General features: G+C 47.5%; 10 protein-coding genes across 10 annotated transcripts; 7 read left to right on the top strand and 3 right to left on the bottom strand.

The window, feature by feature from the left end:
- Positions 1-1,606: 1,606 nt before the first annotated feature.
- RhiXN_06614 (cysteine synthase) lies at positions 1,607-3,508 on the top strand (the record flags this gene model as incomplete). The annotated part of the gene is made up of 6 exons (XM_043326430.1): positions 1,607-1,850; positions 1,910-2,497; positions 2,552-2,771; positions 2,829-3,142; positions 3,191-3,286; positions 3,333-3,508. The coding sequence occupies 6 exons, from the start codon at positions 1,607-1,609 to the stop codon at positions 3,506-3,508; spliced, it is 1,638 nt and encodes a 545-aa protein (XP_043181862.1).
- A 247-nt stretch (positions 3,509-3,755) lies between these two features.
- Positions 3,756-7,387, top strand: RhiXN_06615 (phosphatidylinositol 3- and 4-kinase; the record flags this gene model as incomplete). The annotated part of the gene is made up of 22 exons (XM_043326431.1): positions 3,756-4,034; positions 4,095-4,144; positions 4,197-4,257; positions 4,314-4,378; positions 4,436-4,460; positions 4,519-4,545; positions 4,634-4,681; positions 4,741-4,832; positions 4,885-4,975; positions 5,024-5,045; positions 5,094-5,131; positions 5,184-5,223; positions 5,273-5,557; positions 5,611-5,631; positions 5,682-5,701; positions 5,759-5,957; positions 6,015-6,034; positions 6,083-6,265; positions 6,318-6,377; positions 6,427-6,433; positions 6,487-7,289; positions 7,343-7,387. 22 exons carry the CDS (start codon positions 3,756-3,758, stop codon positions 7,385-7,387), a joined length of 2,481 nt encoding a protein of 826 aa, XP_043181863.1.
- A 915-nt stretch (positions 7,388-8,302) lies between these two features.
- On the top strand, positions 8,303-10,339 carry RhiXN_06616 (uncharacterized protein; the record flags this gene model as incomplete). The annotated part of the gene is made up of 10 exons (XM_043326432.1): positions 8,303-8,505; positions 8,564-8,759; positions 8,811-8,862; positions 8,918-8,994; positions 9,069-9,185; positions 9,398-9,464; positions 9,522-9,659; positions 9,751-9,847; positions 9,895-10,111; positions 10,163-10,339. The coding sequence occupies 10 exons, from the start codon at positions 8,303-8,305 to the stop codon at positions 10,337-10,339; spliced, it is 1,341 nt and encodes a 446-aa protein (XP_043181864.1).
- Positions 10,340-11,128: 789 nt separating this feature from the next.
- Positions 11,129-12,843, top strand: RhiXN_06617 (uncharacterized protein; the record flags this gene model as incomplete). The annotated part of the gene is made up of 5 exons (XM_043326433.1): positions 11,129-11,240; positions 11,294-11,628; positions 11,696-12,491; positions 12,554-12,719; positions 12,774-12,843. The coding sequence occupies 5 exons, from the start codon at positions 11,129-11,131 to the stop codon at positions 12,841-12,843; spliced, it is 1,479 nt and encodes a 492-aa protein (XP_043181865.1).
- A 738-nt stretch (positions 12,844-13,581) lies between these two features.
- Positions 13,582-18,060, top strand: RhiXN_06618 (polarized growth protein rax2; the record flags this gene model as incomplete). The annotated part of the gene is made up of 10 exons (XM_043326434.1): positions 13,582-14,803; positions 14,866-15,553; positions 15,928-16,705; positions 16,763-16,881; positions 16,932-16,949; positions 16,999-17,060; positions 17,112-17,378; positions 17,431-17,805; positions 17,859-17,940; positions 17,994-18,060. 10 exons carry the CDS (start codon positions 13,582-13,584, stop codon positions 18,058-18,060), a joined length of 3,678 nt encoding a protein of 1,225 aa, XP_043181866.1.
- A 312-nt stretch (positions 18,061-18,372) lies between these two features.
- On the bottom strand, positions 18,373-20,027 carry RhiXN_06619 (C2H2 zinc finger; the record flags this gene model as incomplete). Its single annotated transcript, XM_043326435.1, has 4 exons — positions 18,373-19,528; positions 19,583-19,701; positions 19,751-19,935; positions 19,994-20,027. The coding sequence occupies 4 exons, from the start codon at positions 20,025-20,027 to the stop codon at positions 18,373-18,375; spliced, it is 1,494 nt and encodes a 497-aa protein (XP_043181867.1).
- Positions 20,028-21,325: 1,298 nt separating this feature from the next.
- On the top strand, positions 21,326-23,041 carry RhiXN_06620 (uncharacterized protein; the record flags this gene model as incomplete). The annotated part of the gene is made up of 9 exons (XM_043326436.1): positions 21,326-21,469; positions 21,539-21,694; positions 21,749-21,826; positions 21,880-22,056; positions 22,118-22,198; positions 22,254-22,581; positions 22,644-22,700; positions 22,762-22,829; positions 22,961-23,041. The coding sequence occupies 9 exons, from the start codon at positions 21,326-21,328 to the stop codon at positions 23,039-23,041; spliced, it is 1,170 nt and encodes a 389-aa protein (XP_043181868.1).
- Positions 23,042-23,174: 133 nt separating this feature from the next.
- On the bottom strand, positions 23,175-23,526 carry RhiXN_06621 (ribosomal protein S8e; the record flags this gene model as incomplete). The annotated part of the gene is made up of 3 exons (XM_043326437.1): positions 23,175-23,213; positions 23,267-23,301; positions 23,355-23,526. 3 exons carry the CDS (start codon positions 23,524-23,526, stop codon positions 23,175-23,177), a joined length of 246 nt encoding a protein of 81 aa, XP_043181869.1.
- Positions 23,527-23,595: 69 nt separating this feature from the next.
- Positions 23,596-24,221, bottom strand: RhiXN_06622 (ribosomal protein S8e; the record flags this gene model as incomplete). Its single annotated transcript, XM_043326438.1, has 3 exons — positions 23,596-24,052; positions 24,104-24,165; positions 24,213-24,221. 3 exons carry the CDS (start codon positions 24,219-24,221, stop codon positions 23,596-23,598), a joined length of 528 nt encoding a protein of 175 aa, XP_043181870.1.
- Positions 24,222-24,328: 107 nt separating this feature from the next.
- RhiXN_06623 (protein YIPF1) lies at positions 24,329-25,280 on the top strand (the record flags this gene model as incomplete). Its single annotated transcript, XM_043326439.1, has 4 exons — positions 24,329-24,593; positions 24,643-24,788; positions 24,844-25,025; positions 25,091-25,280. The coding sequence occupies 4 exons, from the start codon at positions 24,329-24,331 to the stop codon at positions 25,278-25,280; spliced, it is 783 nt and encodes a 260-aa protein (XP_043181871.1).
- Positions 25,281-26,164: the final 884 nt, after the last annotated feature.

A 26,164-nucleotide genomic window follows, 5' to 3' on the forward strand; every position in this document is an offset into this window, starting at 1 on the left:
TATATAAACATTTATAGACGGATTAAGGTAGCATCAGCCCGTATCTATATATGTCAGTAGTGAGTCTAGATTTTCTTTTATCAAGTTGATTGATTCTCCTATCAATTCAAGTTACTCATAATTATCAATCGCTCGCCAACAAGTGACCACAGGGGAAGAGGTTTCGAAATTACTTATTCTACTATATGCGCATAAAATACTGGAGCTCCACATTTGAGGCGTGTGCTTGATGTCAAGTGACAAGATGTATGTAAATCGATGTACATGCTGTGATAGCAAGGTGTTGCGGGCGTCGTGACGCTATCTACCAATATTAGCAACGCTTTTATTCAACGATTGCTGGTTACGTACAGTTATCTACGATTGTGCTACATGAATCATCCCCATGGTCGTACCCTGCAATAAGCGCAACACATCGATTGATACTACTAGTACTACCACGAGGTCTGTCTTTATCTCAGGCTCCTGTATGTGAACCATTGCTGATCTCGGTGATCCAAATTGCAACCATGCGAAGAAGTGATCAGGATTTAGGAAGCCGGTGTTATCAGAACAATGACTTTCACGTAGTAATATGTAATGACATAATTATGTTATAGAAGCCCAATACGGATCATAGGGGCTCGAGAGGAGCACATGTATAGCATATCCGAGCATTGATTATCTTGTCGAGGGAACAGTCAGAAAATGATAAAGTGCAAACCCTTCTTTCAAGTATATGCACCTCAACGAGTGACGCAAAGGCAGACCTCAGTATGGCAGGAAAGCTTTGGAGCGCAACCCAGGAAAATTCCGTTTGTGCGTTATGGAGTACTCCGATATCGAAAGGGTGGCTTCACATGACCTGACAGGCGTCTTGAAACAGGGACAAATCGCTTCTATGTCCGGAAGGTGCTGAAATGATACATGTAAAATGTACAAGTCAAGAGCATGCCATGGTAAGATACATAGAGACCAGGTCACGAGGGCTCTTGTGAATAAGCTTCCATGACCACTTGGGCTTTTAGAGTTAGAATGGGCGGGCTGGCGCGACACGTTTGAAAGGCTAAACAAAAATGTAACAGTAGTCTAGATTGTATCTATTGGAACGTCTAGTTCTCACGAGGGCTGGACTTCACGCGGCCGGAAGGTCAAATACGTACATCCATCGGCCACCGGAACTCACGCCGTTAGGCACACGTGAGGCTATTCAACAGTGTTTATAAAGCGCAGGCCAAAGGCCAGTCAAGGCTGCCCCCCCCCTCTTTATTCCGCGACGCAAGCTTTCCCCACTTCTCAGTCACCAGGCTCGGAGCTTGACGCACCCTCCAGCTGACACCCCGATCAGTTTATTTGCTTGCCTCATATGGCTCTCTGGCGTTTACCAGTCACGTGTCCAGCTCATCCACGGAATGGGCGCTCCAAAAACAGTGACTCAATCTGTATATGCGCTGGAGGGACCGTGAGGAAATTGGACATTTTCACTAGTCTATTCGTTCCCAAAGGCCGAAACCCGAAAAAACCGATTTATCTTGCTGAAAAAACCATGTCTGCGACTATCGAGTATGCTTCCGAGGCTCCCGCTCGTATAGATGGACCTTCCACTTATACCCGGCTTCCGAAGCACATGCTCCTCCCCAACCAACGCCCAGACTATTTGCGGCTCATTCTCACTGCTAGGGTTTATGACATCGTTAAAGAGACTCCGCTTGTTCGTGCCGCTGGTTTGAGTGCACGGCTCGGGAACGAGATCTACCTTAAGCGAGAAGACTTGCACAATGTGTTTAGCTTCAAAATTCGTGGTGCCTACAACTTTATGGCAAGTCTGTCAGAGGACGAACGCTGGAAGGGAGTGGTCACATGCAGTGCAGGTAAGTGCACTGGACTTAATATATTTGTCACGTCATTGACGACTCCTTTAAAATTACAGGAAACCATGCGCAAGGAGTAGCACTGGCTGGTGCATCGCTTAGGATCCCATGTACGATTGTCATGCCTCTTGGTACGCCTGGTATCAAAGTACGGAACGTAGAGCGACTTGGAGGGAAGGCTGTTCTGCACGGCGCCGATTTCGACGAGGCCAAGGCCGAATGTGCTCGTCTAGCCGCACAACATGGGTTGGTTTTTGTTCCACCCTATGACGATCCTTTGGTTATTGCCGGACAAGGAACAGTCGGTATGGAAATACTCAAGCAAATTCCCAATCCCTCCGAATTGGATGGGATATTTGCGGCGGTAGGGGGAGGTGGATTGTGTGCTGGAATCTGCGAATATGTCAAACGTATTGGATCCCCAGGGATTCAAGTTTTTGGAGTAGAGACGAAGGATGGAGACGCCATGGAAAGAAGCTTAGCCGCTGGCGAGCGAGTCACTCTGTCCGAAGTTGGTCCTTTCTCAGACGGGACGGCGGTGAAGATTGTAGGAGAGGAGCCGTTTAGAATTTGCAAGGAATTATTGAACGGGGTTGTCAAGACTGACACAGATGAGATTTGCGCTGCAATCAAGGACATCTTCGAAGGTTGGTCGCGGTGAAAAGAGATGCCCTTCAGCCTGGGCTGACAATATTTTCTAGAGACTCGTTCCGTTACCGAACCCGCCGGAGCACTGGCATTGGCAGGCCTGAAGCGTTATATCCTCGATAATAATCTTCTGGGAGCTCAAAAGCGCTTTGTCGCTGTTGTCAGTGGTGCAAACATGAATTTCGACCGATTGAGGTTTGTCGCGGAGCGCGCGGAACTTGGTGAGGGCCGAGAGGCGTTGCTGAGTGTCGAAGTTGACGAGAAGCCTGGAAGGTATAGCTCAGTCTTTTCATGTATCATTTTTCAGCCCATCTGATAGATTCGTACCAGCTTTATCGCGCTTCACTCAATCATTCACCCAAGGGCTATTACCGAGTTTATGTACCGATACTCGGCACCTACTGGGTTTCCTATTTCCGCACCGAACGGAGCAACGCTGTCTCGAGCACACATTTTCCTTTCGTTCCGCTTGCAAGCAGCAACCCCCGCTGCCCGCCAGCTGGAGATTAAGAAGCTTTTAGATGATATGAAAGCAGAAGGCATGAAGGGAACGGACATTAGCGATGATGAATTAGCCAAGGGACATTTGAGATACATGATTGGTGGCAGTAGTGCTGTTCAGGATGAGAGGCTATTCCGGTTTGGTGAGTGGAAAACAATGGTGAGATATTTCGATTCTAATTGTCCTGTAGAATTTCCCGAAAGGCCAGGAGCGCTACGTAAATTCCTGCTAGAAATACGATCTGGTTGGAATATCTCGCTCTTCAATTATCGCAATAACGGTGCTGGTAAGTGTGTCCCTGCGTTTATAGACTATATACTAATTCAAAACAGATCTCGCCCGAATTCTCGCCGGCATTCAAGTTCCTCCAAATGAATACGCTGAATTTGAGCAATTCCTTACCAAGTTGGGGTATCCATACATAGAAGAAACCCAAAATCCCATTTATAGAGCATTCCTCCGCAGCGGTGGATCTTCGGGAAGTTCAACGCCGACAAGAGAATCTTAGTGTTCCTTTCTTCATTATATTTTCACGGGATTTCATGTATGGGTTGTAAATAGATAGTAACTTATTTTGTCTGATATGATTGTTGATTTAAGCGTGAAAGACCACAAGTCGAATTTCAACTTTGATTCGCAAGCGCCAGTATGACTAATCTCGCGATCGGGCGTTTAGGCCACGGTTTGGGCGTTTCATGACCACGGGGACCAAAAGACCACCCGTGGCTCTCAACGACAAACAGTCCACTTGATTTATGCCCTCCCACGCTGGTTACGAGCCCATCGCGGGCGACGACGATGCCGACATTTCCCGCCCTTCTCTTGACTCTCAAGACGGCTCAGTAACTGGGCGGCGGCGGCGTGGACCGAGTGTTGACCTCAAAGGTTTGGATACCGCGTTCAAGAGATGGACAGAGACTATAGCACAAAGGGTGAAGATCAACAGGAGAAAAAAGCTGGAAATTCAACCGGAGAAACGAGAAATTGTGTTCAGTGTATTTCAGCCGGCACACGGGAGGCTTCCACCGCCTCCGGTGAGTGCAACTGTGGTATATACTGGTCTGATTTTTGCTAAATTAATTACTCTTACGTAGACGAAAACTCTGGACCATCAACCTCCGATCACTCATGAGGAATTCGAACGGTACGACTGATGTAATCCCTTTCCTTATTCGCCCACTCACGTTTCACACTAGAATTGCTCAGTCTGTCCGAGCCGCTATTTTTGAAGGGATTCATCCCAAGATGATATCCAAAGTGTGTTTGACTTGCCCTTGTCCCACCGCCATGTGTTCATGTACCGCCTCGTCTAGGGCTCTTCGGGGAGCTACTACGCGCGAGTACGCGATCCAGATACAGGTCAAATTAAGACGATTGGGTATGTATATATCCCACGCTCGTAACATATGTGACCTTTTTCCTGACCACACTAAAGCGTATTCAAACCCAAGGATGAAGAGGTGAGTGGCAGCAATCCCCTACGTCATTGATCACAGCTGACACACCTTTTACAGTAAGTGCCCGACAGACTTGAAATTCCCGAACGTCAGTAACATGTTGAGTTTATGTTTCCAGGCCATATAGGTTCGTATCTAGGGCTTTTCGCTGGATAGCCACTGAGAAGCGCTTGTAGCATGCGAAACCCCAAGTTTCAGAAATGGGTACACAGGACTTTCTTCTGGTGGGTAATCACAAATTTATTTAGCCAGCCTGGTGTTAAATCATTGTTATCCTATCAAGGTGGATAGGTGCGTAGGGTCATTCTCACAACAAGAGGCGCGCTCATCGACAATCTTAGGCTTTGGACGAAGTTGCCTGATTCCTAACCTCAGGTGAGCTCGTATCTTGGTCACCCTCGAGCCGATACTTATGGTATCCGGCCAGCTATATTTCTGAAGCTGGAGCATCTCTTCTGGATACCCGACTAAGTCTGCACATCGTACCACACACCGAACTTGCATCATTTGCATCACCGGTGCGTGTTTTGATGCGTTTACTAAAAGCAAGCTAAATGATATTTCAGGCATTTTTCTATGATTGGATAGGTAAACCCCCAACGTATCACTTGGCCCAGCTCTGACAGGAAGAACCAGATAGAAGTGCGGCTAAGAAGGGCAAAGCGCTACCCGAGGTAAGCGGAATTGAGGCTTGGTCATTGTTGCTCCTGACCACGTTGTGGTTAGAAAATTGGGAGCCTTCAGCTGTTTACTCATGGATTCACAGGTACGAATGCGCATGTGGGATTGTAGACAATATCATAAACTCTTCTTAGATGCATCTGACTTTCTGCGCAAGCATCCCTGGCCCGGTCGTTCGATCGCCGATACCTGGAACGAGGACGATCACCGACAAGGTCGGCACAGCAAACGTTGCTTCAACGCACTGGGCGTTCTTTGCGGGAAAGCAGGCGGAGATTATGATGACTATGATGATATGGATTACGACCAAAACCTCCATGCGACAACGAACACTTCGACACGGGCGGGGGGGAGCTTTGTTTGGACGCCGGCGTTGCAACAGAGCTTCAGAGAAGAACTAGAGAAACTCATTATCCTTGGTTTGTTTTTATTTTAACATACTTGGAACTGAATTGACTAAGAGCCTACACAGATTATTTAATGCGCAATACTGGTATGTTTTTGAAGAGTGATCCGAGATAACTGTACTCACTTTTTAAATAGATCGCGGACTTGATAATTTTGTTGGTTGATCTCATGCTTATATGTGTGACACGACCTTACGGGGGCTGCTTTCACAGATGATCAAATATTGTGAAGGGGCACACGAGAAACAAATTGTGGATACGGCACCAACTCGCCTTCCCATGATGTCGGAGCTTAAACAGTCAGGCGCTCCATCCCATGTGCCTCATAACACACCTGGCACGGAGTCAACGGCGTCACCGTACAGTCGTCCTCATATTCATATTGCAGCCATAGACAACAGTCTATCGTTTCGTGCGTAACCTCTGCTCTATCCAACTGCGTATAAGTTAATCGTAGCCTAAAATCTAGCCCACCATCATCCGAAGGGAGTAAGTGTGGTGTGTGCGCTCTGCGTATTGATACTGACTATCGTTCAGTGGAGGTCTTATACGTATGGGTGGCTATTCCTGCCCGTCTCGTTGATAGGTAGACCCTTCAGCGAGAAGACAAGGAACCACTTCCTACCATTGTTGTCATCATCAGAATGGTGGGCAGAGACGACTTTTCAACTAAGAAAATTGTTTTCCTTGGATCCCGATTTCAATCAGAGGATGTTTGATGTATGCGTTCTGGTTCCAAATGGTCCATGTTCAAGCCTAACTTTTACTTTAGAGGCAAATGGCGGTTTTGAAAGGACAAGGCTGGAACATTGTTCAATCCTTAAAGCGTGATGTGAGTCGATCCATCATCCAAGGGTATTCTCCGCTGACCTCTGTTGTAGGAAGAAGGTTGTGTTTAATGTCTCATGTAGCAGCTCTTATGACTCATTGTATCTTTCCAGGTCCTTTGGAACTAACACGTCGAGTCAAAGTCCTGGTTTGGGACGACGAAGTTGAGGTTATTAATGAGACGGTAGACGCGGAAGATGGTGGGGCGGCACCCCTCCCAGCCCAAAGCCCTAAATCTCCTCGGTCCCCCGTGGTAGCTCCAACGCGACAGAGTGTCTCCCCATTATCTTTTGCGATGCCACGGCGCCGAAGAAGTCGGAGCATTTCAGACTTTCCGCCACCTAGACCACGCGCACCGGTGCCATTCACACAAGCAGTTGGGACTTCCAGCGGAGAAACTAGTGGGGTTGCCATACTAGCCCAATTAGAGAAGCTTGACGAGGTATCCAGTGGAAGAGAAGATGCGGTGGCCACAGAAGAGGTAGAAATTACTACGACAGATGTTTTCAGATCGGACCAAGCATCGGACAAGAACCCGGATGCGGTATTGAGTAGGCCTGGACCATCAAGAATTTCGCCTGTTCCAGAACACGATGAAGGGGAAACGGCTCTTCCCCCTCCGCATCCTTCCCGCATTGCTTCGGACCCAATCCCACTCGTACAGGAAGATCTAGATGGAGAAGACGACGAAGTAAACCCTATGATGTTTAGTTCGGTCACCTCATTGGGCGACAATACGCCAATTCCACCTTCGATGACACGGAGCGCGACTGCAGCTCAAGGACCACGGCCGTCCTTAGAGGGTAGACGTTGGCCGAGTTTTGGGGCCATTGGAAAGCGTGGACAAAGGCTCAGCTTGGATACTGCAACTGCAACAGACGTGGTATCTGGTAAAACTAGAACTGTCATACGCGAGGTAAGTAAACATATAGCCAGCAGAACAAGCATTCTAAGGTTTTATGATTGCAGCGTCTACAAACTGTCGACTCCAAGGCTTTCTTCCAGAACTGGTAATCTGGAGTCTTGCCTGTTGATTCTATAGCATGTACATTAATATCTTCATAGTCCACATTTCAATCGAGCGTATTGTGGCGTTATTCATCGAGGATCAATGGCGAAAGAGCGTGCGGAGGATGTGCCTGCTACTTTGCTACGCGGGATAAAGTAGCGGCAGCGTGCCGCCCCGTTTTCTACGATAAATTACCTACCCATTCTTCGATATGCAAGGATGAATATAGTATGTATCAGTATTCCCTAAAAGATAAATCACGGTACTTCCACTTCTAGTTGACTGAGATTACAACTTGCTTCTTTGGATTGACAAACTTAGCATCTAAATTTAAGATAATAATGAACACCCTTTGTATCCTACTAAATCAACGAGGTCCTTTTGATATCTCTATTGATCTTTTTTTAAAAAATAACTACCATGGAAATAACAAACGAGATAGTACTCAGACTATCTGCTTTGACATTAGTATATGGGGAGGCAAACGGAATGCTGAGTGTTTGTTGGTAGGCAAGAGTCAAATTAAATTATAAAACCTGCGCACGGGCATATGTGCACCCCTGATTGTGGCCGGCTCCTCCAGGGTTATTCTCGACCACGTGTGTGTGCTTTTTTTTATACAACTTATTAATCGAACCCGAACACACGGTCGGACACTGAGGCTCTGCTAGAGCGAGGCTACATGCAAAGCAGCAGACAGTGAGGGCGGGAGGATGAGCACAGAAGGGGAACACTCACGTGTGCATGCATATAACTTCACTTATTGCAAATGACTCACGTGCATAAAGAAATAGTTAATTAGTCAATTTCCTACACTAAACCTACCACAGGCGGGCAAACTGGAGTCAAAGTACTAAATCGCTATTTTTTAATCAAAAGGGCGGCCCAAAGATTCGTCGGCATCTAAATTTTTAATAACGATGCCTAAGCCGTACTTCATCCACTTTGCCGTTACGCACGCCGACTTCCGTATTCCCGAACTCCTATCTGTTGCACAATGCTATGGTTTCGAAGTAGGCCTTCCGTCTGAGCCAGAAATTGATAACAACCGTCCGTTTTTACAATTAGAAATCAACAATGATGAAGATGCCAAAGTTTTGGCTCAGCGATGCATTCTTGTCAAGTAAGTTGGGGGTCATTCATCCCAGCTTCCGAGACAATCACTCAGGATTTATTTACAGGGCAGTCTATGCGCTGTGGGGTCATGGGGAGTCTTATGATGAACTTCATGCGATGAATAAACGAAACAGAGCTATCTGGGATACCGATCATTACAACTCCGCTCGATTCAGGTTTAACGTCATGGCGTATTCGCATACCCTCTCAAAAGAGAGACAAAGAGATATCATGAACTCTTTTGCATATATGGGCTATCAGGTATGAAAACATGGCATCCAATCAACTTAATGGCTTGAACAACCATCGCAGGGAAAAATCGATATGAAAGATCCTGAGTTTATCATGGCTTGTATTGAGGAATGTATGTATCAATCCCTAGATATCTCGACTACCGCTCGACGAAACGCACATCACAGATCCTGATTCACGCGGCTGGCCAAGACATAAGCGACAGGTCGATGGTGAATTTCGCCAGGTAATTTTTGGAAGACTGGTTAGTTCATTAAGGCCCAGGTTGTTGTTGAATAATTGCGATTGAATATTGGGCTTCTCGGCGCGGAAAAACAGATTGCTGAAGGAACAGCTCGAAAGCTTATTGCTACATTCGATGTGAAAAAACGATCTTACTATGGTAATACAAGTATGGAGGCGGAGGTGTCGTTATTGATGGCCAATCAAACCCTGGTATGTATATTTAAGGTTGATTCTACATCCGATGGTTACTTGATTCTTTTTCACGGGTTTTTTTTGAGCTTACTAACGTAATTAGTTACCCCTAGGCTGCTCCCGGCAAGCTGATTTACGACCCCTTTGTCGGGACTGGTAGTATGCTATATGCAAGTACCATTCCCCGATAATTATTCTGGAGCCGACTGACGCTCCACCGCATCTTGTAGACCGCGGCCTACTTCGGAGCGTTGGTTTTTGGAAGCGACATTGACGGTAGACAAATGCGTGGCAAAGGTAGACGTAGCCATTTATAAATTTCCAGGATTCTTACATGTGGTTCGGCCTAAATAGACACCACGCCAGGAATTCGGAAAGCTGCCACGCAGTATGGTGTGCTACCTCGCGTATTGGATCTTTGTACCTTTGACGTCACTCAAGGGCCCCTTAGGCGAGGAGGGTTGTTCGATGCAATAGTAACCGATCCGCCTTGTGAGTTTTTAGAGTCTTCATCTGCTTAACCTACTGGAAAAACGTCCATGCGGTAAACGACCAAATCTGATACTGAGAATTTCGGATATAGATGGTGTCCGCGCTGGAGCCAAAAGGCTCGGAAGGAAAGACGGCCAGGAAATGCGAACAGAGCCCCTCATCTTACAAGACGGATCTCTATCTCACACGTCAGTCATGCCAACTTTCCTTAACTCTACTCTTATATTTGCGCTAGCCACAAAACATATGTACCCCCTACCAAACCCTACGAGCTCTCAGCCCTGGCATCAGACCTTGTTGAACTGGCTCGGTATCTGCTTGTCCCAGGTGGTCGCCTGGTGTTCTTCCTCCCCACTGTTACGGATGATTATGCGCCAGTAGACATCCCCAATTGCGAGGGTATGCAACTAATCGCCAATAGTCTGCAAAATTTTGGAAAATGGGGTAGACGAGTAGGTCCCTTTAAACGGTTCTAGCAAGTAAGCCATTGATCATTTTATCAGCTGATTACGATGGAAAAAATTACCAAAGAAGAGTATACTGCACCTACGTTCGGGCTGGAGCAATATGTCAACGAGCATGTTCCAGCCCACAAAAATTTCAGGGACAAATACTTTAAGGGGTTCCGTAAGGGGGACGAAGTAGATACGGGTACGGATAGTCTGGATATACCCAATTAAATGCATACATATATGACCATATCAAACGAACCTTGAGCGTTGGCTATCGTAAACCTCGTCAAATTCAATCAGGTGCTTCATTTTTATTTTATTTTAATACAGGTGCTTCATTTCTTTTGCGCGCCTATACCTTTTATTCAACCGGCATCATGAATGTTCTCAGGCATGCACTGTTCGGCTGTTCATAGACACCGGATCGGCTACCCTATATGAACAGGCCCAATTCATCGGTTTGTACGGATAAATTGAACCTCAGGAGCCTTGGAAATAAACTACCCGTGGCAATAAATGCGTGGGCCGTTACCTCAAGACGTGATGGCGCTAGCATATCAGGTACGATCTGACAGTTTGTGTTCGAGAATACTCGCACCAACCATAGAAAACGGTCTATTGCTATCTATACCGGTATCGGCAATGGTGTTCCGTCGCCAAGAAATAGGGTAAAGCCAAACGACCACACTACGTTTCTAAGCTCCTTGTTCATCTCAATCACTGTGTGCCTTGGAATAGACGCAGTTCATTCCATGTTCGGGACTGCTGCGAAAATATCCGTGGCCCCATAGTCGGGGATAACTAGACGAACTACTTTACCGAGCCAATATAAATGACCAAGATTCGACCTTGCCCAACATACTGAGAGCTTCAGCTGATCAAGCCACTATCGTCTAGTAACTTTTGTGTGACGTTGCACACTGGTCCAAACCACGCTCCTTTCTTCACAGACAACTTCCTTTCCTTATACTTCGTTCCATAAAAAACCAACTCCATTTACTTGAGTGGAACCTCATAATGCAGTTGCTTCAATACAATTTAACGCATCCATACCCTCGAAGCAAGCTCTTTACCACCATTACTTTGGTGCTTGTTACACTAGTGCTACCCGTACTGGTTATCGTAAACAGTAAGTTAAATTAACTCATCAATTTTTCAACTGAAGCCTAAATGGAATGTTAGTCGCCACTGTTGGACAGGAGTTGGTTCCCTCCCTCCGAGGAGATTTTCAGCAAAACGACACGGTTCCTCTGTGGTGGGAAACCACTCCTCTGTCACCACTCTTCCGGCGTAAGCCTCCTCCATGTCAGCCAAAGGATTTAGGAAAGGGGGACACTTTCCGACTTTCCCCGTCATTATTCGAGTATAAAGTACTGAGTTCATGGCGCACGAACAGGACGAAACTCAAGTCCGAGGACGAAGGAAGAATTGAGTATCGTGGTGGCTCCTTTGGCGCCTGTTTTGTATACGACATTAGGTTCGATCTTAGCTTCATCGAGTCAACTCAATCTCTTACCGTGAGTGGAGGGCCTTCATTTTGAATTTTGATACAACTTGTCACTAAACCATGGCCCTGTTTGCTAGGTTGGTATATCGTGTCCAGATTACCCTGTTCGAGCATTTTTGGAGACCCGCGTTGTTTTTGCGACAGAACACAGCAAGGACGTAATTGGACAGTTCTACGGTTATGACGTTCACCTTATCGATTTCGTCGACGAGGACTCTCGTGATTATCGTCGAGTTGTATTCGATGTCCTAGACGTGATATCCACAGACTCGCTGTCTATCTTGGATGGTGCCATTACTCAATGGCTCTCGCTCAGTGCACGTGCAAGCGTATCTAACGAGTTAAACTTTATCTCCACAGACATGGTGGGCATTGGTGGCAATACCTCTGCAAACGGAGAGAATAAAATGGGCGAGGCTGAAATATACCGGGACACTATTTCGAACCTTATGCGCGCCGTTCAGCATGCTGTCGAGCTAGATCTTGGTAACCCTAGCTCAGAAAATATTTTCACCAACTCTTCAGCAGTTAACAGCACATTCAGCCCAAACCTCCCACCTAAAGGAATCGCGCCGCGAGATTGGGTTGGAAGAAACTCCTTTCGTTATGATCGTGTCGAGGAGCCATACTTCACGTTCGCACAAATGCTTCGCGCTGGGGTCCCAGCCAATATCACAACAGCACTCGGTAACCTGACTGGGCTCCCAGGAAACTCGACAATGGTCACGAACTACTTATGTCCCAGCTATCAGCCACGACCAATAAGTTCATTATTGGTTAACGTCTTCATAGGGACGGCAACCATGTTCTTGTCGGCTTGGACGGCATGGATGTCTGTGACTGCAATGCTAGCGAAAAGGATTGCAGGACCATGTGAGTTGCCACTCGAATGAACTAAGTTGATATTGAGCTGATTGTCTTTTTTATAAACATAGGTGTTACTTGCACTTGTGGTACGCACTTGGATCCAGAGGGCCAGCCGACGCGATGCGACCATAGTCATGCGATCGTCGTATCGGGGTTGACAACTGGGCTGGTAAGCCCTCCTTCCAAGATGCCTAGTCAAGCCAGCACCGAATCGGTACTTACTGAAGAGAAGGGGTAAGACATTTGTCAAACCTAAAGTAGATTTATCTGAGCCAATCATGTTTATAGGGAGCCTGGCGACCAAAATTCCAGTGTCCAAGAGATTCCGAAAATTGGAGCAGTGGGTACTAGGATTTAAAGACTATATATGCGCGCATTTTATGAGCTGTGTAGCTTCACCTGCTTGGATTGTAAGATTAATCGAATGATAAGCAACCATGTACCTACGTGATCGAATCCACTGTCTTTACTCGCTGGTAATATGCATGTTTAGGTATCGATAATAAGATCGCTTCGGCGATGCATAATTTGCATAACCGGTGATAATGGCGAAGAAGTCCTGGGTATCTTTTGTTCTCTGGAAACATACACTATAAATGTCGGGTCTTGGCATCGACATTACACCCGTTGATACGCGTGGGCATCAAAATGATTCAGTACACGAGGGGTACGCATGTATGCCTCAAGTGAAAGTGCCGTCAGTACACGAGACTGGCTGAGATAGAGCAGGGCGAATACCACCAGTAAAATAAATATTGCGGTCCGTAGACCGTCCACTCTGAACTAGCGTGTCATCCTTGTGCAGGGGCCATGCTAATCTTCTCTGTATCGTTCCAATTTTTGTATATGTCACTCCGAAGAGGACAATAACTGAGCAGACTCGCTAAGGATGTCAGATAGCACAATAATTTAATTCCGGCTTTGTGGGTCAAGTTACTGGGAGGGTTTTTTGTAATGGCTAAAACCGATCAAATTGATTGAGTTTATTTGGCTATGATTTGTCATGGGACTGGTTGATGGAAGTCTTGGTTTCTTTCTCTCCCGTTACCCCCTGTAATCCTCGTTCCTCCCTTCCCTAATGGCGTCGCCGCGAGCGATGTCTTCATACCCCCTCCTCTCCGTAATTTTTGGGGCGGCCATTGTCGGCGCTCAAAATGTTCCTCAAATAGATTTTTCTCGTATGGGCACCGTCGGTATTGCGGGCGCGTTTGCAGGGCTTGATTTGTACAATGCCTCCGCTCCCACTCTTGACTCGTCCGCGGCCACCCTCGTATCCCGTAATTCTGATGGAGCTCTTACTATTCTGGGTGGGACGAACGGGGGAGGTCAATTGCTCTCATCATGTTCGCTGAAAGATACACTCTACGTTGGTGGGGTGTTTGATTCAGTCGCTGGTATATCGGCGAGGAATGTTATTGCTTACACCCCGTCTTCTGGAAAGTTTTCACCACTTGGCTCAGATGGTGCCGGAGTGGACGGCGAAGTGAATGCGTTGCACTGCGACTCGAGTAGCGGCCTAGTATGGGTTGGCGGGAATTTCAGACGTCCAACATCAGCTTCTGAGTCTTCCGGATTTGGCGGAGCAGTTGCAGTTTTCAACCCCAGCGACAACACTTGGTCTCCTGCTCCATTCGACGGCTTCAGAGGCCAGGTGCTGGATATTGCTCCAAGCACAGATGGCAAGTCTCTCTATTTCGGAGGCTCTTTTGCTACCACATTCGGCTCCAATTCTACTCTCAACGCTACCAATAATCCCGCCGTGCCATACAGCCCTGGCGCTACGCCCTTTTCTGCGTCCCTGGTGCCCATCCCATTGAATGGTTCAGAAATAACCGCCCAGCCTGCATCTTCGGACTCGAATTTCAATAACATCCTCGACATTCTTTGCCCGGCTGGCAACGACGGTCCGGGGAACACCTGGCTTGGTGCTGACAGCTCTACCGCTTCTATTACTGCCCGGCCGTTCAAGTTCATCAACGCTGGAGGTATTCGACTTGGAAATACGGCTATCAACGGCCGGTCGACTACCGCGTTTACGTATGCAGCTCTTTTGCCCCACTTTTGCTCGCTCACTAATCCCCGACCGGACAGATTAACCACCATCCCAGACAACAATGTCCTAGAGCTCACATATAATGACCCAGCTACAAACCAAACAAGAACCTGTACGGATTCGTGCCCACTCGCTCCTTCGTCCGCCGCTCTTTATCAAGACTTCCTCTTTACTACATCCCAGCAAATCACTGGTTTCCAGCTTCGACTCACTCAGTGGTCCGGATCTGGTCCTGGGCTACACATCCTTCAGCTATTGTCTAATGGTGCATTCGCCAACGCGCTCCAGTCCTAAATTCTGCTTCGTGTTATGCGCCCGATGCATCAGATACATTAACTGCTGGAACATGGGTAACTACGGAAACAGCTACCAGCATTCCCGGTACAACACAAAACATACTTGTCGCAACTGTACCTGTTGGCACATCTTCCGCCAACTCCCCATCCATTACTTGGAATTCATACGTATCCGGCTCGGGAGAGTATGAAGTGTACCTAATGATTCCAGGCTGTACGCGTCTCCAGGATTGTGACGCTCGTACCTCAGTCAAAGTCACAGTTTCTCCCGGCGGTGCAATTGCTCCTGCCTCAACGACCATTTCACAGCGCGTTTCAGATGACACCCAAGCCCTTGTTTACCGTGGCCCGGTAATTCCCAGCACTCCCGATTATCGCTCGACTGTTACACTTCAACTCGCTGACAACCCCGAGGGTTCTGGCCAGGGAGGACAATATCACCTCGTAGCAGATCGAGTACAGTTTGTGTTGACTAGCGTTGGAACTAGTGGAAATGGGACCGGAAATAGTACAGCCCCTGGATCTGGTCGAAATGGGTTTGGGTTCTTTGAGTGGCCGCTCAGTGCCAGTGCAACAAACGCGACTGGGATATTACCCAACACTACCATCACACCTTTCGATGCGCTGGCCTTTACGATTCCGAACGCGACTGCCAGCATTCATGCGATTGCACCTTATTCGGCTTCCAGGCTATTCGCAGGGGGTAATTTCACAACAGCGTCAGTGGGTTCGAATATCGTCAGCGTTGATGGAAGTGGATTGGGTGCCGTGAGCGGCTAGCGGCCAATGGGTTGAATGGCGCTGTGTCCGCGCTTGCCGTGTACGGGAACATTCTTTTTGTTGGAGGAGCATTTACAGACACGCGGACGGCGGTGCATCTAACCTGCGCTACGTCGCTCAGTATAACTCGATTCCAACACTTGGGCTTCTCTTGGTAACGGCCTTGCGTTCCCCGTTTCTTCACTTGAGATTTCCAATGGACACTTGTTGGTCGGTGGAGAATTTGGATTATCACGCTGGGACATCGCGAATGGGTCTGGGTATCGAGCGGCGGATATGTGTCGGGCTCTACTACTTTTGTGAGCAACTCTAGTGCCGTTGGGGATGATGGTACAGTACTCGGGGGTTCTTTCAGTGCAATCAGGAAATACGGAGCAGATGGATGGGCTGTACTCGAGAACGGACCTACAGTCAAGCCCCTCGGCGCACTGCTCGACCACACCACAGCGGCTTCAACTACTCCCACTGCCTCCACCGCCAACAATGCCAAAGTCCGCCGTAATTGGTTCTCCCATATGACCATGTCAGATCTCTTTATTCGTCAACAAACAAGCAATACTCTCCCTGCCCCGCCTTCGGCACCTGCACCCGCCGTCCTCGCAGGCACATTCTATTCGAATCAGTCCATTTCTCAGCTTACAATCCTCGGTGGTAACTTTACCTTTGCGAACGGCCAGGCCAAGAACCTCGCGTTCTATGACACAGATACCAATAAATTGACTGGCGTACAAGGCACTCAAGTCGAAGGAGTCGTAAGGGCGTTATATGTAAAGGGCGATGAATTATTTGTTGGTGGACAATTTACGCTTCAAGGAAACGAAGGTAGCGGATTGGCGACTTACGGGTTGGCCAGTGGTGCATGGGAGAGCAATGAGAATGTAGGCCTTACGACTGCGTCAGGATCCACAGTTGTCGTTCGATCGATCACTGGCCGACCTTCAAACGACGATACGGTCATTGTTGCTGGATCTTTTGCTAGCGCGGGGAAATTAACTTGCGAGGCCGTCTGCCAGTGGAGTATTCAGAACAAGCAATGGAGCACGCTCGGATCTGGTATCAGGGGAGACGTGAGCAGTGTCGCATATGCGGGGGTAAGCAATTACATCGCCTTGACCCTTCGTGATTCTGATATTTGGCTGGTTGCGCAGAGCAATGCAGAACTTCTTGTCGTAGCCGGCGCTTTGACTCTAGCGGATGGTACCCCTGCAAACGTTGCGATGTACAGCTTTGACAATTCTACTTGGATTGCTGTTGGTGGCACGAACGGGTTCCTGGTCCAGTGACGGCTATTGGGGTTGACAACTTGAACTCGAGTAGCATTTTTGCTGCAGGCCGGTGAGTAGACATGGTGTTTAGAATAAGCTATTCTCTCATTCCTTGACAGCGCAAGCGATGGGTCCGCGCCGTTCTTGACTCATTGGGATGGACAGCAATGGAATGCCCTAAGTGAGCAAACCGTTTCTCTAACTGTTGGACATGATACTGACAAACTTCCAGGCACTGACTTTGCTAGCTCGACCGAGGTTACCCAACTCGCAATGGTGCCACTTTCCGACCCACACAACGGCAATGGCGTGCTCCAGAACAACCGGGTTTTGTTCATGTCAGGCTCCCTGGCGTCCAACTCGTTCGGAAGCGCATCCACAGCCCTCTTCGATGGTGCGACTGTCTATCCCTATATATCAACGACTTCGACAAGTGGTTCCACTGGTTTTGTGAACGGGTTGTTCTACTCGGTTTCCAACTTCAGCTTTGAACTCAGGAGTGAGTAATTTCGTTGGGTTTGATTGCTGTCAATTTGCTCATCAACATACAGAATTCCTTCCTCGTGGAGTGGTTATCCTTATTTCGATCGCTATTGCGGCCGGCATTGTATTCCTTCTGCTCTTGATCGGTGTTCTATGGGCTATATTCTCCCGTCGCGATGATCAACCTCAAGAAGAGTACGTCTATCAAGAAGCAGACGACGAGAGTTTGCTCCATCGTCCATCCTCCCTTCTTGAACACATCAATGCTGCAACCAGAAACACCATCGTTGGCAGCGTAGCGGGTGGAATCTTCCCTGGCGGCGAGAAGGCTGTGACTCCAGATCCTACGGATGGTACCCACATGGGTGAAGATGAAGATGGTATGGGTGCTGGACAAGTGTACAACGACCCCGATGGGGAAGGTCGATTCGCTCTTGCACGCTGTAAGTGCATTGGATCCTGGATAACCCGTGGTATTAATCATAGTTTTATACAGACTCGTTTGTTCCTTCTGGCGATGGTGAACTGGCGCTTGAAGAAGGCACACAAGTTGTTGTCCTCGATGATAGGGATCCTGCGTACGTACAGCTGACCGGGTGGGGCTCGTATATGCTGACCGTTGTTTTCGTAGCTGGTGGTTTGTCCGAAATGAAGCGAATGGACAAGAGGGCGTTGTTCCTGCTTCATACCTCTCTTAAATTTATATCTGGCAGTTTTTGTGAACATTCTCGTTTTTGTTCATTTCACTATATGTTGTCTGTTTGTCTATTATAACCCCTTTTTGGACCTGTATCTGTTTTCTTGGCCTTATATTCCCACACTCCTTTGTTTCCGGCCCACTCCTTTACGTCGCAGGCTCAGGGCTAGTCCGCTCGTGCAGGTTCGCGCATAAATTTTTGACTCGCTTTTTCAGTTATACATTACATTAGTTTAACTATGTGCAAGATCAATTGGGTATTGCGTGCCGCTCGTCTATGCCAACCACAAATATAGTATAAAGTTTCCTCCCACTATTGCAGGAGGGGATCCCGGAAGTGTTTCTGGTTATTGTGCACGAAACCAACCTTGGTCTTGAACTGCTCACGGCGGTTTTGTTCGCGGAACTCGCGAATGTGCCGGCCCGCCTCTCGTGCCTCACCTCGGTTGCGAGCCTTGACAACTTCGGTCCCAGAGCCATAGGCGCCAAAACCGCCCTTGGTAGGTACGAGAGCCGAGTTTTTATCTGCAATAAGTCGGCGGACCAGTGCTGCACCCGAGTTGTCATCGTCCGCAGTGCCGGGTCGAGGAGCAAGGACGGCGCGTGATGGGGCCTGGTTGTAATATCTTCGCAAGCTCCGATGACCTATTCGAGCTCCTGAGGGCAAGACAAGTTCGTAGGGAGTGTCGCCAAAAGACAAGGTATTATCATCCAACGTTGAAGTATCGGAGTCAGAGTCGGACTCGGTGCCAGATTCGTCAATGACCTCATCAACCTCCATATTATCTCCGCCCTCGTCCTCGTCCTCATCCATATCCTCCCATCCCTCAGCCTGTTCCGCCGCTTGTCTTTGCGCACGCTTCGCAGCCCGCGCCGCCCTCCTTTTCTTTCTAGCCACAGCATCCGGATAACTGGCTGAAAAGTCGTAGAAATCTGAAACTTCGAGCCTCTGTGACTCTTGTTCATAGCCGATCTTGCAATGTCCCTTATCAGTCATGTGTTTTCGGACTGCATCAATGGAACGGAACTCTCGAGAAGGACAAGCGATGCATAAGTTTCCGACCGCGATCTTCTCGCCTAGGTACGCAATGAGGCCTTGTAGATCAATCAGGTACTCGGCATCGGGGATGAAGAACGAATGGACGGAGGACATGTGCTCTAGGTTGGTATCGATCGAGTCTGAGATATGTGGACAGAACAAACATGATGCGGGCGAAAGTTTCGAGCGAGCCGCCGCAATTTTGGCATCAATGGTGGCCTCAATCTCCTCTTCCGTGGCGTCTTCAGGGACAGTCAAGGAAATGGTTGTTTCTTTGGGCCTTTCCTCCGGCTTTGGTGTCTCTTGAGCGTCCTTCATAGTCTCGTCCGCGGGAGGAGCGCGGGCTTTTGCAGCTGCCTTGAGTTCGTTGTCTTTGTGCTTGCGTGATGCAATATGCGAACGGTACGAGTTCTCGGTTGCGAATGATTTGCTGAATAGGCGGAGGTGAGTATTTGAAGCAGAGTGTAAGACATGTATCACTCACTTGCAAACTTGGCAGCTGGTACCCTTGGGTGATGCCATGACTGCTGTTTCGGCTCGTCTCTCCAAAACTTTCTGGTCAAATGCCTGAGCACTGACGGGCGGGAGGTTCGCAACCCGGCGCTATGAACGTTGTTGGTATTTTTTTGCAAGGATCGAATGTGTATCGTACCTTCATGTTGTACCTATGATGGTCACTCTTGTAGTGAACTCTCTGGTCCTCTGCCGAGAAGAATGCAATGGAGCATGATAGGCAGGTGTAAAGTGCCTGCTCAGTACCAGGCAACATCGGAATTTCTGAATTTGAAGCCATGGTGTAGTAGAGAGGGTGGTTTGTCGTAGGTGAGAAATCAGCCACTGGGTTTAAATAGTAGACGTGGAGAAAGAGCCGACCGCTTGCTTGATCATCGCTTACTTTTTGGCTTATCAATCGACTCAGAAATCAGCATGGGGTATTGCCAATTGGTTAAAGGTGGCTGATTCCCGATGGCTTGCGCCACCGTATATTTTCATTCAAGATGACCTTCGATTTTTGGTAGCAAATTATTGTTGAAGTGGGTTTTAGGGCATATTTCTCCCTATAAAAGCACCCTCATTATATCTTAGTAATGCGGGACTCTGTCGGTACTGATATCCTGGTCCACCATCAGGAAATGTTCTAAAGTCCCTGAAAAGCTCCCATCAGATTGTGGTGGTACTATAGGAGTACAGCTCCTTGTTGGGTATATGTGCTTGTTCGGTGAGTAAGGAGGGAGTCTCCCATGGCTCCCGTAGCTCCCACAGACTACAGATACTTCAGAGTGTTTCTTGACGATTCCCTCGTCGTAATCGTTGGACTGCTTACAGTTAGAGTCTAGCACAATCTTTGGGATCATTAAAGAAGCTATGGGACATTACTGATCAAGTAGTACAGTTAGGATTCTTGACCTGCAGATTCTTGAATTTCAGGTCAAGAGTCCTGACTGTAGCCCCATATCAACCCAACTTCTGAAAAGCCCTATGGAAACCCGATATCATACGCGCATTAGTTCCAGAATCTGGCGAACGCACACTACCCACACACACTGCGCACAATAGTCACAAAGTGAGTGTCTTAGGAGTTATAATGCTCCAATCCTCTTGCTTCATTACTAAGACACCCGTTCAAGGAAGAAGTTGATAAGCGCCAATATACAAATGGCAATCCAAGCGTCTCCGATAGTTCCTTATGGAATACATTGACCAATCACATGACCCCATCACTTGTGGGAGTAAGCAGATATCTAGGGAAGTTATGTTATGAAAGAATTCCCTCCTTTTCGTTCAAGGCTATGCTCTCAAATATTGTATGAGGAGTTGTAATATATTAAAAGGAGCAACCATAGAATTTAAGTGAAATAGTGGGAGCAGTATTCCATGAAGGTATATAATGTCGAGTCAAATATGAAAACTAAAGCGATCATTAGCATTGATAGTGAGGTTTTCACACGATTTGCGCAGTAGCGCTGCATAGTACAGCGTTGGTACCGGTAGATATGGTCGTACAAAATATACCAGACCAATAGGGCCGTACGCCATCTACGGTTCACATGATTACTCTGGGTCTGGGAATTTCATTGATCCACCTTCGAGTATTACACATTCGTTCCTAATACGCCTCATGTGCAATATGCACTCACCATTGCGCAATCGTCTAGACTCGGACTTATAGGCAGCTCCTTTACGCTCCACATCCGGCTTGCTCCAACTTGCTCTAACCGCATACACTATGTCGAGTTTCGAGGAAATTCCAGTACTTGATTGGTCTCTTCTCTCAGCTGGGGCCGAATCGAGGGCCAAGTTTATCTCCCAACTTCGAAGCGCAATGACAGAAGTTGGATTCCTTTACCTCTTGAATCCACCTATTGATGATGTATGTTCAGCGTATATACATGGATACTGGAAGAGCTACTAAAATGATGGATTTATTCCACATATATAGCGCCTTGTCCAATCAGTTATCGACTATGCACCCAAGCTATTTGATCTACCGCAAGAAACCAAGGAGTCACTTGCTATGGTCAACAATGAGTCGTTCTTTGGATACAATAAGCTTGGGGCGGAGATTACTAAAGGAAGCACAGATCTCAGAGAGCAAGTAAGTAGTCTTACGAATAGATGAGGAAAGGAATACCAATGGGCTTCGTTGTAGTTCGATTTTGCTACGCCGTGGAAAGGCTACCGCAACCCAGAAGGGCCAGACTATGAGCGCCTATGGGGTCCTGCGCAAGTAAGTTTTACCCAACCAGCCTAGCGCAACCTTTCAACTCACATTTATGGCAGTGGCCATCAGATACGGACCTCCCAGGATTTCGTGACGCTTATTCCGCCTATTACAAACAATGTGCAGATTTAAGTTTCGAGTTTATGTCTCTTCTCGCCGAGGCTCTCGGCCTTCCCTCGGATGCGTTCGACCGATTCTACGATGCGCCGCGAGATATTATGTTGCACAGAGCCAAGGTTCGCTCCGATTTTTATTGAGCAAGCATGACAAGCTATATGCACTCGCCTTTCCATACAGGTTGTCAAATATCCAGCTATGCCTGAAGGATCGAGTGATCAAGGTGTTGGCCCCCATTTTGACGGCGGCTTCTTGACGCTTGTAGGTTAATAGAAAGCATTGCTGTGAACCACTTAACCTGTATGCCCGATTCTAGCTGCTTCAAGCTTCACCTCACCCTGGTCTCCAGGCCCAGAACGCACGAGGAGAATGGATCCCAGCCCCACCTCGCCCTCGAACGCTAGTTGTCAATACGGGAAAGGCTTTAGAATCAGCTACACGAGGCATAGTACCAGCAACCAGCCACCGGGTTTTGGTGCCACGAGAATCTCAAACAACAAACGGCGACCTGTCCAAAAGGGGCGGAAGCTTGTACAATTGGACAACTGACGGCTTGAGTACTAGCCCTTCCGGAGCGAGGTACAGCATTCCGTTCTTTCAGAGTATTTCCCAGGATGTACGTGTTTCGGAGAACCAACTTGATTGTAAGTGCTTACACTTAGGAAACGAGTTATCGTTGGGATGATCATTGAATGGTCAAATTTAGTCCCTCAAGAAACATTGGATTTATTGAAAAATCGCAAGGGAGATGGGGCCACTGAATGTAAGCATCTATTCATGCCACATATATCAATCGACTAAAACCCAGAAATTTCGTTTAAAAGCTGTAAACTTCTCTGAGTATGCGCGAGGTCAGCCTTCAGGACATGTTCAACTCATCGGAAGGATTAAGGTGGGTGTAATTCCAAGCGTTCGGTGCCGTTAAGCTCCGCATTCCCAACGCATGACTCGTTCTATGCGAATGCGCGCCAGTTTATCTAGTATTCGGTAGCGCATGGCTCACATACTGACTCATTAATTCAGAGTCATCCCGACGTCGGAGAACGACATTATCCCGAACTCTTCAAGGAGCTGTTCCCCGGTGGACTTCCGATTCGAACCTAGAGCACTCCCGGATCGACCTCCGATTTGCACCTCTGAGTATCCCTGTAATTTTTAAGTTTGCATCAATTGATCCTGAAAATATGATATACAACGATGTCGAGAGCAGATGATAAGATAGAGTGTGGTTGAGTAATTATACGAGGAGGACAGCATTTATGCAACCATCGTTTTCCTGAGAAATCTATAAGTACTAGAGGAGAGACTGGTGGTAAATTTGAAACTCACGGGATTGTTTGTGACCTGTGCATACTTTCCGAACACTATAAACAAAATTAGTGGGACATGATTATGCTGATGGGTCTATGTTACTCACCAACTTTGCCGCCAGTTGTGACCATTCCTAATTCCGAAACATTGACCTCGATGATGGTACCCTTGGTCATTACACCAAGTTGAGTGTACATTGGTGACTGAGGGTTCTTCTTTACTCCGAGGATGGCAAGTTGGAAAGTAGCCTTTAGGTCAGCTAAAATATATTTTGCCATATCAATATGAGTTCATCTTATTATTGCCCAACGCAAACTTACGATGTGTAACATTGGCTTTTTTGTACCTCAATCCATCGGTCGTACAAACCTCTCCATCTTGACCGGCTTTCGGGTGAATCCTTCGCCAACAAAGGTGGCCTTTGTAACCATTCGCTTCCAGGCTTTGCTCTTGCTCTTTCCCGTGCGCATGACTTTGAACATTTCGTCCTCGGCAATACCACGAACTTTGGGCAACGGTACAGCATACTTGGCGGCCTTGTCCTTTCGTTTCTGCTTGAGTGCAGAAGAAAGGGCTTTGGCATCTTTTTGATCTTCGCGATCGAGCAGATAGGTGGGCAAGGCGCCTTCTGGGCCCGATGCATTGTCTGTTTGCTTGACATTGCGTTCGTCGTGGGCTTTGAGCGTCTTTTTGAGCTGAACCTTTTGTGCGTGACGACGAGCATGCATAATCTTGGCTTTTATACCAAACAATTTCTGCGCTTTCGCAGAGGATTTGTGTACCTCGCGAGCCAGACGCTTACGCCTAGATGAGAAATGTTATGAGAGCGTTTCACAACAAAACCCAAATACCCACTTCTTCTCTTCATAGTCGAGCCTTCGACCATGCCTTTTAATGTGTTCCTCGATATACTCGTTCTAAAGCACTGTAAGCTTCTGGCTCTCGCGCTTGGTGTGGGACGTACCTGAGGCATGGTGGAGGAGCTTTTAGAATTTCATTTGCAATGAAGATGGTTGCTCCCTGAATTAAGCGCGATATTAGTCATCTCCACGTGATGCGACACGTCCCAAGATACTCTCCATGGCACTCTTCGACCAGCAAACACAATACGCGGGCGGATACTATGCCCAACAACCGGACCTTCAATTCTACTCTGGATCTCCTGGAGTAGATCCCTCTGCTGCTTTTTATCCTGGTGCGAGACCAAGTCTTGAGGGAAATGTCGTTGCCGGAGTTGGTCCTGGCAGCGGGGCACCCAATTTTGGCGGAAGCATACAGCCTGCAGGAGGATGGCTCAGCGCGTTTGGAACTGGTGGATTTGAAGGAGAGCCACCATTGCTTGAAGGTATGACAGCTGCTGATGGGCTGAATATAGTGTTCACATGGTTACATAGAGCTTGGCGTGAACATGTCTCATATCCGTACCAAATCTCTTGCGGTTATTAATCCCCTTAGTCGAGTAGACGAACATATTATGGATGACGCAGACCTTGCGGGTCCTTTGATTATTCTGTTGTGCCTCGCCACATGTCTTCTCATGGTATGTTCCTTTAGAGCATTTACTCTCTGCTTAAATTGATCCGTCTTGGAACTAGTCCGGGCGACCTCAATTCGGTTATATCTACGGTGTTGCGGTCTTTGGTGCAGGCTCTCTTTATACCCTTCTCAATCTCATGTCCGAATCCGGTATCGACGCTTACCGTGTTGCAAGCGTCCTTGGATACTGCCTCCTTCCTATGGTTGGCGTTGGCGCCCTTAGTGTTTGCATAGTCCTTGAGTGAGTTTCTCTCGAAAGGTTCCCGTAATGTTATCACAACAGTACTGAATTCTGCAATTTTCTAGCGGCTCCATCGGATATATTCTTTCCATCCTTTCAGTAATATGGTGCACGTACGCGGCATCTGGTATTTTCGTTGCCGTATTACGCATGTCGGATCAGCGATTACTAGTTGCGTATCCCGTCGGTCTTTTCTACGGCTGCTTCGCTTTATTCTCGGTCTTCAATGTTGCAGGCGGGGGAGGAAAGAAGTAACGGAAAATTAGAAAGAGAAGGCGATTGATAACTCAATTCGTAGCATTGTACAAAACGTGTCTAGAATAGATCTTCAGTTCGTATAAAAATCACGCAGCGTATCCAGCTAATATCGTGGGTCTGGTTGTCATGAGTGATATAATACTGGTGGCCAGTATTTTGTATGGGCAGGTTAACATAGACTGGGGTAGTATTGCGTCACTGGGCCACCACCATTACATATTAAGCGCCGTGGCTGCTGCCGTGGCGGGCTACTAATCTCGTATTCGTTCAAGAAATCGTCAATGTACAAAGAAATCCCACTCGATAAATTCAACAGATTGTAACAGATTTTGTGTAATCAGAGTGAATTTAAAGAATATTGTAACCAGAAAGCCCGGTTAGTAGTTTGAAGTTGTACCTGTTAAAATTATTTGTGTGTATCCTTCTAACGATTCCCAGGGTCCCCAAATCTAATACGTTTAAATAGCGCAGACTCAAAGCTTGATGCCACGGTAGAGCCTAATTTGCTGCTTGATGCGCTTTATTTGCCCAGGGGTGAACTTCGAACAAACCAAATTTTTAATATTCAGTACGACACATTCTGATCCAGACCACTTACTTCGTTCATGCAAGAATCAAGAGAATAATCCATAAAGTTGTGGATACTAAGATTCGTAAGTATACAACTCCAGAAAAGAGAAGGTCTAGCAAACTCACGGTCCTTCCCTCCCCCAGGGCATGTATCTCTTCCATATGCACACCCTGTTCCGGGCACTGATTCCGGTGGAGTATCACTAACGAAATCTCCGGATCCCTCGCATCCGCTTGGAAAGTATGATAGAGCCCCAGCCAGTGTCCAAGTTCGTGAGTGAGGGTTTTCCCTTCATTGTAGCCCATCGTGA

Source organism: Rhizoctonia solani, chromosome 7, assembly GCF_016906535.1.
Source record: "Rhizoctonia solani chromosome 7, complete sequence".
NCBI lineage: Eukaryota > Fungi > Basidiomycota > Agaricomycetes > Cantharellales > Ceratobasidiaceae > Rhizoctonia > Rhizoctonia solani.